Raw genomic sequence first — 12,365 nt, forward strand, 5'->3', positions numbered from 1 at the left:
ATCTGGTTTTCATATTGATTTGTTAAAACCGAAACCGAGCTTCTAAAACCGGATTCAAATATTTTTTTAGTCAGCCCTCCTATATAGTTTTTCGTTACGAATATTTTCTTTCGTTTGTTCGTTTGTCTGGATCGTTCAACTGCTTTATGTTTTAAACATGTTAGCATTAGCATTAGTAGAGGCATTTGATGCAAGAAAGCAAGCTTATGCAGCATCAGCAAAAAAAAAAAAAAAAAAAAAAAAAAACACAACTTCCACTTCACCCCTCTGTTCGTTCAAAATACCTGTCCAGCTGAGCCTTAAACTTATTTAGGCTATCAACTTCCACGACAAGGAATGGAAGTCTGTTCCACCAACCAACCACCCGCTGGCTAAAGGCAAATTTCCTCACGTCTATCCTACATCTGTCTTTCCTCAATTTGAATTTATGCTCTCTCAGATTATTCTGAGCGAGAGGAAGAATCCCATCAGCATTGAGCATGCTCAAACCATTCAAGGCTTTATACACCTCTATCAGATCACCTCGCTGGTGCCTAGTCTCCAGACACTGTAATTCGCAAAACTTAAGCCTTTCTTCGTAAGAGCACCCCTTTGTTCCATTCACTAATCTTGTTGCCCTTCTCTGTACTCGTTCCAACAGCTCTACATCCTTCTTGAAATGAGGCCTCCAGACCTGTATACAGTATTCTAGGTGTGGCCTGACCATTGCCTTATACAAGGGAATAATCACCTCCTTATCCCTGCTAGAAAAATTCCTATATATCATTGACAATACACCATGAGCTACTCTTGCTGCCCGTCTGCACTGCTCAGAGAACTTAATATCTGCCTGCACAACCACCCACAGGTCCCTTTCATTCTCTACCACTGTCAGTGTAGTACCCCAGAGTTGATACGTTGCTCTGGGGTTGCTGTTTCCCATGTGTAGTACTTTACATTTGTCAATGTTAAACTTCATTTGCCACCTCTCAGGCCATCTGCTCAACCTTTCCAGATCCTGTTGCAGCAGCATAGTGTCAGTAGTGTCCTTGACAACCCTGCCTACCTTTGTACCGTCTGCAAACTTTGACATTAAGCTTGATATACCATCATCAATATCATTTATGAATACAGAAAACAATAATGGACCCAACACTGAGCCCTGAGGGACTCCACTAATAACATTAGTCCACAACGAGCAGTGTCCATTCATTACCACTCTCTGTCTTCTCCCCCTCAACCACCCCTTTATCCACAGCAGAAATTTACCTCCAATGCCACACTGCTCCAATTTGTACAGCAGTCTACCATGTGCAACAGTATCAAAAGCCTTTCTAAGATCCAAGTATATAATATCAAAGTTATTCCCTGCATCCAGTTCCTTTGTGACTGCATCATAGTATCCAATCAAATTGGTCAGGCAAGACTTCCCCTTAACAAAACCATGCTGTGTCCGAGCTATAAATGAAGTCTTGTCTAAATGATCCTGCAGTGCTTCTTTAACTAGTGTCTCCATTAATTTTCCTGGAACAGAAGTTAAACTCACAGGTCTATAATTATTTGTGTCAGCCTTTGATCCTCCTTTGTGAATTGGGGTCACATTTGCACATCTCCAGTCTGTGGGTACCTCCCCTGAGTCCAAGGAAGCTCTCATAATTATGGCTAAGGGTTTGCTTACTTTCTTTGCTGCCTCCTTTAATATAACTAGATAGATCCCATCCACCCCGGGTGCCTTTCTTGTGTTTATCTTCAACAATTTCTCCTCCACTTTACTCTCAGTTATTACAAGATTCTCTAGCTTACTGCTAGAGTTGAATACACCTCTGGCTTTCCCCTCACCGAATAACTCCTCATGTGTGAATGTCGATGCAAAATATTCATTTAGTTTGTTAGCTACCTGAGCAGGATCATCAACACTTGACCCATCAATATCAAGTGGACCAATCTGATTCATCCCCTTCCTTCTAGAGTTTACATAACTAAAGAAATCTTTGCTGTTTTTCTTTGCATCCCTTGCCAAAGATTTCTCGTAATCTGCCTTCGCCTGCCTAACCTCCTTTGTAACTTGGTTACAGATCAACTTGTATCTATCATAGGCTTCTGTGTCATGTGTTAATTTGTATGTATCCCATGCATGTTTCTTCTCTGCCATATGCCTCATCAGTTCATCTGACATCCATTTAGGCCTAAACCTTGAACAATATTTCTTAGTTGGTATGTAAAGCCTAGTAGCTTCCAAGATAAGTTCTTTGAATGCTTCCCGTTTTGCATTTGCTGTTGGTAACATCATCAGTTGGTTCCACTGTATAGAATTTAAATACTGTCTCAGTCCATCGTAGTCGCCTTTACGAAAGCAATAACCCTTCCCTTTACCCCTAATGGTAGTTACCTCTTTGAGTAAATCCCACTTCAGCACACTGTGATCACTGCCACCTAGTGGTTCATTTATCTGCAGATTCTTAATGCATGAAGAATCACTGCTGATAATCAAATCAAGAGTATTCCTCCCTCTAGTTGCCTCCCGAACATGCTGATGTAGAAAACAATCATCCAATAAATCCACAAAAGCCTTGCTAGTGTGTGAGTGACCAGCCCCCAAATTCCAGTCAATATCTGGGAAATTAAAATCTCCCATTATAAGACTCTCTGATTTACTGGCCCACTCTATTTCCCTGTACAGTTTCTTATTATACTCATCAGAGTCATTAGGTCTATAGCACACTCCTACTTTCAATTTTGATCTCCCAATGCTTATGTCACACCAAACTGACTCGATACTGCACTGTCCAGCGATGTCCATTGGCTTCACTTCCTTGGATTTTACGTATTTCTTAACTAATAGCATAACCCCTCCTCCCTTCCTATCCAGTCTATCCTTTCTGTAGACGTTGTACTCCCCAAATTCCAGTTCTGCATTCTTTATATCTGTGTGACACGACGTCTCTGAAATCCCAACAATATCTGCCTCTGATGTTTTGAGCAATACCTCAAATTCATCAATTTATTTACTAAACTACTAGCATTGGTGTACACGCAAGTATACATGCACCTATTTCTATTCTTAGCTACCCTAACACAACCCATGTGTTTACTTGTACTGCAATGACTCCCGGAAGTCTCTGAAATATCCTGCATCTTGTTTTTCAGGCTTCTGCTCATTCCAATAGAAGCAGTGCAAGAATCTCTTTCACCTCTGCCAGTGGCTACTGTTAATCTATTCGTCTTTGTCTCCCCCCAAGCTAGCAGTTTTCCGACCCACCTAACACTGCCTCGATAGCATCAGCAAATATTCTTGCACCCTTTCTATTTAAGTGTATCCCATCCCTGTAGAAGCAATCTCTCCTGTTAACAAGTACAGTCCAGGCTGAAAAAAATTCTACCCCTTCAGCCTTGCACAATCTTTCCAGGGCTGAATTGATCGACAAGGCTCTCATCATATACTCCCTCCTATCGTGTCTGGACAGAATTGCAGACACTTTCAAATTCAACCCAATTTCACGGCTTTTTTTCAACAGTAACCTGTACTTGTTAAGCAATTCTGCCGGTCTCCTACTCTTGATATCATTAGTGCCAATGTGTACAACTATATCACCTTTTGTGCCCTTAAAAGATGATATCTGCTCTACAACGTCATCAACCTCTGCCCCTGGCAGATATACCCTGGTCTTTACCAGGTATGTACCCTTTATTTTATGTTTAGGTAGGTACGAATCTCATGGGCAAGTGGCCCCAATCTAGGAGGGGTACCTTTTATCTCCCCTCCTGTATCATGGCACGATGCAGGTGTACTCATTTATGAATGAGTGAGTCGGAGCGATAGCGTAAAATAAAATGCTCAACATTTCTCCGTTCCATCTCTCTTGTTTGCCAAGCAAGTTATGGAACGCGCCTCATTGATGGTTACCCACTAGAAACAGATTTGCTGAATATTGCATCAAATTTCAATCGTAGAAAGATTTTTCTTCTTTATTCCAATTAAATTTGTGATCAAATGTTCTCCAAAAAGAAACTTCACCAAATTTAGCTTTTATGTAATTTTGAAAATACAATAGATTTAATTGGGGTGAAAAAATTGCAAGTAAATAAATAAATAATTTCTTTCGTGAAAATTTTGAAACTTGCCTCGTTTAGACTCTTCATTTAGTGCTTGCGGGAGTGACGCATAGCATTGTGCCTTTGTTATCTGCAATATTTTTATTTAAAATTGTTGGTGATATAAATTCCTACTAATTAATATTTATTACTCTTAATATGTCTAAGATGAAATCAAATGTATGGAATTATATTGCTCGAAAAAGCAAAGATGAAGCACAATGTTCGAAATGTCAGAAGATAATGAAGTCGTCTGGAGGATTTACATCATCTTTGATGTTGTATTTAAAGAAAATGCGTTAGATTGACATTAAACAAGGTCCCGTAAAAATGGTAAGAACATTAGAAAACTTTATCGTTAAAAAATCTATGGAATAAGAGATTTCAAAATTAGCTGCTTTAGATGGATTTTCTTTTAATTAAATTACCAAGAGTGAGTTTATACAATCAAGCCTTCACCTTCAGAGAAATAAATACAATAAATTACCATCAGCCTCAGTTAATGGAATTAAAAATATGGTTCTGAATTATTATAAAACTAAGAAAGAAGAACTCATTCAGCATTTCAAAAATTCATTGGTTTTGGGTGCACGGTATTCATTGACTCTAGACGAATATACGTCTATACAAAATAAAAGGTTTGTTTGTTATTTGGTTTTTAGGAGCATTAGCAACTAAGGCCATATTGCTCCGGGATATGCGGTGGTCATTCCCTGACCTTTCCGCATCCTCCGTATTTGGTGGTGACGGGCTCGAACCCCGGTCTAATCAAGAAGTGTGTGCTATGCACTGCTGCTCCTTCCCACCTGGCTACGGAGGTGCTGCCAAAAATAAAAGGTATATGAATATAAATGTGCATTCAAAAGACAATCATCGGTCGTTAGGTCTTATTGATATTAATGGTTCACTTGAAAGCAGAACTGAGCAAATTGTGAATGGACACTTGAAGGAATTTGGTTTGAACTTGGATGAGGATATTGTTGCCTGCACCAACGATGGAGCAGCAATGATGATTAAGTTTGGCAAGCAAATTATGCCTGATCATCAACAATGTATAGCCCATTGTATACATCTGTCAGTTATAGATGTACTTTATGAAAAAGCAATCAATTATGGTGCCACAGTCTCTGAGTCTCCCAAAGACAATGAAAATAATGGAGAAAGTAGTGATTATGAAGAAAGACAGCAAGGCATGCTTTATCAAACCGACTTTACCAATGAGCTCATTTATTTCTTCAATCCAATGGCCAATATTGCACAAACTATTAACAAAGTCAGAAAAATTTGCAAGCTTTTTCGAAAATCGCCTACCAAAAATGACATATTACAAAATTTTGTTAAAGCAAAATTTAATGGGAAAGAATATAAACTTATATTAGATTGCAAGACTAGATGGGATAGCACATTCTATATGATTGAGAGATTTTTGAAATTGAAAAACTGCATTCCAAATGCTCTATGTGCAGTACTGTCATCTGAAGCTGTGCCTGACGATGACTGGAAAACACTTGAATTGCTATGTGAAACTTTGCAACCAGTTGAAATGATTCTGAAGGCTATAACCTCAGAAGATACAAACTTACTTAAAGCAGAGTCTTCAATAGAATTTCTGCTTGCTAAGCTTGATACATCAGAAAACCCATTTGCTTTAAAGTTTCACCAAAGCCTTTTGCAGCATTACAATGCAAGACGAAATTGCCAAACTGTGGCTTTGCTGAGCTATCTACACAACCCCAAATAGTTTAGGAAAGAAGATTCAGGTTCAAGAACTTTTGATTTTCCACATAAGCAAGTTTTAAAAAGCATGCTGAAGAGATTTATCAGAGATTATTTGCAAAATATTCCGAAGGAGTCTTAGCGTTGAATGAAGAAACTGAAAATAAACGAACTGTTCTTTTAGAAGAAAACCAAGACTCGTCTAGTTCCGATGTTGGAGATACACTCATGCGAGAGTATGATAGTGTAATAAAGAGATTAACTGAAGAGCCTTCAAAATATCCCAGTGAATTGGAAATCAGCAAAGAATTTAAAATTTTGGAGGCAACTAGCAGTAGAAGTGAAAAGCTGGAGAAAGTTTATAGAGCACTGCTGACCATTAAACCAACAAGGTGCAATCTGAGAGAGTGTTTTCGATCACTGGTCTCTTTAACACAAAAATAAGGTCAAGTCTATCAGGAAAAATGCTTAATATACTGTGTTTTTTAAAGGGTCATTTTCAAAAAAGCTGAGCAATAAATAGTAAAGTACTTTCTCCAAGCTGGTTTTTTTTTCACATTATTTTTATTTATTTATTATTATTATTATATGGCTTATTATTTTTTTGTTTACTATACGAGAAGAAAGTTTTTATTCAAAGGATTTGAATAAATTTGTAACTTTGTATAATCTCAAGCTGGTTACTTTTTTGGAGCATTTTAATTTTTTTTATTTTTTTTACTATAAGAGGTGATAGATTTTGTTTAAAAGATTTGATTACGATTTGTACAATCTACCCATGATAAAATAAATACCTGTGTTATAAGCTTTTAATTATTTTCCCTAAGTCTGAGAAAATTGGTTTTAAGTGTAAACTTCGGTTAAACTTGGTTTTATGCAAGCCCTAGTATACACGCACCTGGTCCTACTCTTAGTTATTCTAACACATGTATTTGCTTGTACCATGACGACTCCCACATTACTTTCCAGGCTGCTGCATTTCCAATGGAAGCAATGCAAGAATCACTTTCACCTCTACTTGTGGCTTTAGTTAATCTATTAGAGTGTGTATCCCCACCCCCAACCCAGTAGTTTTCTTTCTTTTTTTTTTTTTGGTAGTTATTGGCGCATCGGCTTCTGTGGCCATATTGCACCTCCCAAGGTTTTTGCAGTACTTTGATCCAAGCCCGAGGCGGGAATCGAACCCGCGACCTTTGGGTTGCCGGGCAGGTACTTTACCCACTCGGCTAGCCCGGTCGGCAGTAGTTTTCTAACCAACTGCCTTAATAGCACTAGCAACTATTATTACATCCCTTCTATTTAAGAATATCCCATCTCTAAAAACAGTCTCTCCTGTTATGTGCTAATCTGTTGTAAGTTTACATTAGTTCTGATTTCATTTTAACCAAAAATCTTTGGCAAGACAGCAGAAATTGAATATAAAAAACAAAATGTGATGCCATCTTGAATTTACGAATATTATTCCATTGTGCTGCAGTGACTTTCATGAATGATGGAAATAAGAGAAACTTTAGTAAACACCAGTTTCTAACATTGCCTCTAATCCCCACAACAAATTTCACGCATCCAGCATTATTAGCTACATTTCTAGAAACAAAAATGCACGCAGGCCTTGAACATCCATTGTATTGTACATGTGACAGATATGTTTTATTTCATTATTAAAAAATAAAACAGTAATGGTTTTCCTATAAGACAAAAAAAAAGTGAAAAACACACAAAACAGCATCTGAATTTTTACAGCCAATGTGTTGCAAAAATACAAAACATTAGATGTAACAAACATTTGTTCAGTATCTGTTCTTTAAGCACTATAAAATATGTACAGATGAAGTATTTCAAATTAACATTTCAATTCCAGAAATTTTGCTTTGCAGGACTATAGTGGACTATATTTGCAGGAATACATTTTTAAAACTCATGTAGTATACTTGTCACTAGTAATTTTAAATTAATTCTGTTTCCCTGTTTCCATTTTTTAAAAATATTCTTAAAAGGAGAGGAAAAAAAAAAAAAAAAAATATATATATATATATTTTAGCAAAAGTTTCTTATAAAAGCTTCCAAGTTTATATTTCTTTCCTTCTTTAGTTCCTTTACATTTCACTCACCTCTAAAAGTATGTCAATAACAGGCACCTGCTTTGGATTGACAGGTAAGGACAAACTATCTACGACTATTACTCTGATAAAATCCATGACAAATTTCCGAGCTGGATGATTAGTCAGTGAACTGCCCTTTTCATGTGACATCAGTCCAGAATCACGGAATTTCAGTACCATAAGGGAGTCATCTTCTGGAAATGGCTGAAAAGAATATACATTATAGAGTCATGTAGATGTATAATTTCAGCACACAAAAGTAAAAAAAAAAATTCTAATTAAAATAGAAAAAATAAACTAAATTGTGTTAAAATAATGAAATACTATTTAGTGTGATATTCCAGAATTAATACCATTCTCTATCAACTATTACAAACATCTACATTGAACATAGTTCATTCCAGCTAATCGGGACACACTGGGACTAGATCACTTTGATCCAATAAAGTGAAACTTTAATGAGCTGAAAAACACAAAAATTATCAAATGTACCCTGACGTGCTCTCTTAATGGACTGCAACCGAAAAAAAGTCGGTGCAGGTATCTAATGCTGAATTGAGATGCTATTTCATGCATTCCTGCATGAAATAGCATCTCAATTCAGTGATATATTACCTGGCATTCTGGTTAGTCACTTACTTAGGAGAATGACTAACCAGATATAATTATCATCATTTTCTTGGTAATATCATTGTCATCATTTTCTTGGTCTTCTGGTGTCTGAGTGTTTTGCTGAAATTTGCTCAATAATTGTTTCCTCACAATCTTCATTTTCATCGTGGCATTGAAAGTTGTCAGTCTAAAAATTCTTCACAATTTTGGACATGTTGCAGTTCCAAAGCCATTTCATTTTCTGTACAGCTCATCGCATCTAAATAACAATTAGTCGTGAAAGTTTAGCAAAACAATTCTGAATTGTTTTGCTGCTTATTCCTCGTCAGCTATTAGCGATAAATTGTACAGCTTTCAACACTAAAACTTTTTCACTAACTTCTATAGATTTTTAAGATGATGTCAGCAGATTTTCTTCAATTGCTTCAAGGATGTGATTAACCAGCTTTCCGCAATAATAGGTCTTAAATTTTTCTATAATTACCATGTCCATAGGCTGATCAGGGATGGTTTTTTTTTTTTTTTTTTTTTTATGAAACCCCCAAACACGAAAGGTATCAAAACCTATAGTACTTAGTGCCGTGCATGGGTTGAAGGAGAAGTATGGGGGGAGGGAGATGCCAGAAACTTTACTCTAGAGACTAAACATGGATTTCACCACTTCAAGCCTCCAATAAGCAAAGTGGTGGTATTTCACCGGTTGATGAAAGTCATCTACCACCTACAAGATGGTGTTAGGGGGTAAAAATAACAGTTCAATATTTTTTAAAGGTGTGCCATGCAGTTGTCCAATATCAACAGAATTTTTCTGGACTTCTGTTGCAGTTCCACGCCCCAGTTCATTAGCCATTGCACAAAAATATATGTGGTCATCCACACCTTCTTATTGGCATAATACGAAACTGGCACACTGCCTATTGTAAGCCCCTTGAAACAACGAGGTTTAGAACTCTTACCAAACCAAAAGTTTGAGTTTATCATTTCCTGACATGTTTCAGCAGCACAACACTGTTACACGATTCATTGCTTTATTTGAACCAGACAGTGTTATGTGTTGATAGTTAAGGGAACCATCTGGTGTAGCACAATAATGCAGGTTTATTTCATTGACATTGTAAATGTCATCCCCGCTAAATTTTTTAAGCAACTCTGGCAGTTTTTCAGATTTCCATTGCTCAGCGCTCATAGCATCAGCACTGTCCTTCTCACCGTGTGCTTTTTTGTAACTAATGTCATGTCTACATTTCCATCGAAACAACCAATCATCTGTCATTTTGAAATTTTGGTCCTCTCTTCTGACTTGGTTTTTAGCATATGCCAACTTACACGCACACCATTGATTCAAAGCATCCTTGACATTTGGATCTTTGCCTTCCCTCTCTGGCTTATGAGATGTTTTCTTTAAACCCACGCGCAATGTCCACTCCTCTCTAAGTTTGACTTGTTACTGTAGCAGTCATGAAGTTGTAGATTTTGCACCTTAATTATCTCAGCTAGCTGATGATGACTGATGTTAGGAGGTTGACATTTTACCTTGTAAAGAGCAGCAATTTTTTCTGAAAGCAACAAATCTGTATGTGGCATCTTGACAGGGGTCTTAAATGTACTGAAAAAAAATAAAAAAAATCAAAAAAAAATCAGTGCACTGTTTGGTACAGTTTTAAACATATGTACATATACATATGTACTTTACGTGATCATAAAAAACTGTATAGCGGAAGCAAAATTTCAGTCAGAATCCAATTACAACAACACAGAAAAAATGTAACACAACCACCCTACAAGCACAACTTCACAATAAATGACAGGGCTGCTGCCCACATGATCTCCATGTTACAAGCAAGCACACCATCTAAATACAGTTTGTTGTTCAATCCCAACCTTCACTGCCCCAATTAAGCAGCAAGTTGGCCCAAACAAGTGGAACAAATTCAGGATAAATACTTGTTTTGTTTCTGTTCTTCAATCATTGAAGCAGTTATTTATTTGGGACAAATAAACAGCTGCCCCGATTAACCAGTGCCCCAATTAACTGGAATCCACTATATATCTTTTTCTCTCTTATCCTGGCAGTGACAGGCCACCTGACAGGTGACCCTTGAAAATAATATGGCTACTATTGTGTCATAAACATTAATCAACGATTAAAAATCTGAATTTTTTTATAACTTTATAAATATAGACAAATTTTATTTAGGAAATAAAACTATATTTCACTGCAATAGATTCTAAAGTAATTGCTTTATGGCTTTCATACATAAATTGCACATAAGAACCTGTCAGATGACCTGCCATCATCACTGCAACTATTTAGATTTTTGTTTGAAGAATAGTATGGTACTTGGACAAGCAATGATGCTATGTTTGTTAAGAGTTTCAGATTACTTATTTTTCTTCTCCCACTAGTTCAATAAACATCTATTTCACCCCAGTTGTTTTTGAAAGGTTTAGTTTTCATATAGTAAAGATGTATAATTTAGTAAAACCCAATATTCTCTCATGTTGGTTGCTACACTGTGGGAAACAAAATACATAGTTTCAAATTTCACTTACTGTGAAGTATACTAAATTTGAAATTTAAGGATTGCCTCTGATGGCTTTACAACTTATTCTGATGACTGAAAATGTTTTCCTTGCAGTCCCTTCTTTAACTTCGAAAAAAAAAAAAAAAATCCAGGTTGCAGGATCAGGGTTGGATGAGGAAAACATCTGACATTAATGCTGGCTATGTACCTGATGTAATAAACACTTTTTTTTAAGGAAAGGGTGAACAGAAAGTGGACATGGAAGAGTCCAAATGGATTAACAACTAATGAAATCGACTTCATCCTCACTAACAGAAGATATATCGTGAATGATGTTACCATCCTGAATAAGGAAAACGTTGGAAGTGATCACAGAATGGCAAGATGCACACTTGATACAGATGTAGGAAAGGAAAAAAACTGACTCGAGTAAATAATTTGAAGGTCTTTGAGATAACAGAAGAGGAGAAAGAGCATATGTACTGGAACTTAAGAACAAGTTTGAGCTTCTGCTGACTGCTCAGGACCAAGATATCAATGAGGAATATTACAACTTTCTGAAAGTGATAAAGCCCAAGAAACCTATAGGGAAAAAGAAATCCAAAGAAGAAAAATTAGTCAAGAAACACTTGTTATGATGAAGCAAAGGCAACAAATCAAGAGCAAGATAAACACTGACAAGGAGAAAATTGAGTATACTGAGTTATGCAAAGCCATTAGAAAGAGACTCAGAGAGAGGACATTAGAAGATTTAACACAAGTAAAGTGGAACAAACATTAAGGGAAAACAAAGGACTTAAATAAGCAGCCATGAGCAGTAATACAGAAAGACAAATGATACTGAAACTGAAGAATAGCGATGGTGTACTTATAAATAGCAGAGAAGGCATAATTCAAATAGCAGAGGACCACTATAGATAATTATACAAGGAGCGAGAGAGTGATGCCAGCAGTGGGGAAGATGGATCGCAAATTAGCAACACATACAACATACCTGATATTATTTCTGGTGAGGTTGTTTGTTGTTGTTGTTATTTGGTTTTTAGGAGCATTAGCAACTAAGGCCATATTCCTCTGGGGATATGTGGTGGTCATTCTCTGACCTTTCCGCATTTGGTGGTCACGGGTTCGAACCTCGGTCTAATCAAGAAGCATGTGCTACACACTGGTGCTCCTGCCCACCTGGCTACAGAGGCGCCACTGATGAAGTAGAACAGGCGTTGAAGAAAATGAAGAATCAGAAAGCCCCGGGGAAGATGAAGTTACTCTAGAGTTGTTAAAATTGGGAGGAAGACATAACACAAAAACTGGCAAGGCTCTTCACAAAATGCATTAGAAA

At 36.9% G+C, this 12,365-nt stretch overlaps 1 protein-coding gene across 3 annotated transcripts in view; it reads right to left on the reverse strand.

Moving 5' to 3' along the window:
- The window catches only part of bchs (WD repeat and FYVE domain containing 3 bchs), a 1,877,108-nt gene that overhangs the window by 936,158 nt on the left and 928,585 nt on the right, over positions 1–12,365 (reverse strand). For all 3 annotated transcript variants that reach the window (XM_090389621.1, XM_090389619.1, XM_090389620.1), the window contains exon 37: positions 7,899–8,093. In XM_090389621.1, coding sequence (XP_090245747.1) covers positions 7,899–8,093 — 195 coding nt within the window. The remainder of the gene's footprint in view (positions 1–7,898; positions 8,094–12,365) is intronic.

This window comes from Mastigoproctus giganteus, chromosome 2, assembly GCF_048544385.1.
Source record: "Mastigoproctus giganteus isolate SK-2022 chromosome 2, ASM4854438v1, whole genome shotgun sequence".
Classification (NCBI taxonomy): domain Eukaryota; kingdom Metazoa; phylum Arthropoda; class Arachnida; order Uropygi; family Thelyphonidae; genus Mastigoproctus; species Mastigoproctus giganteus.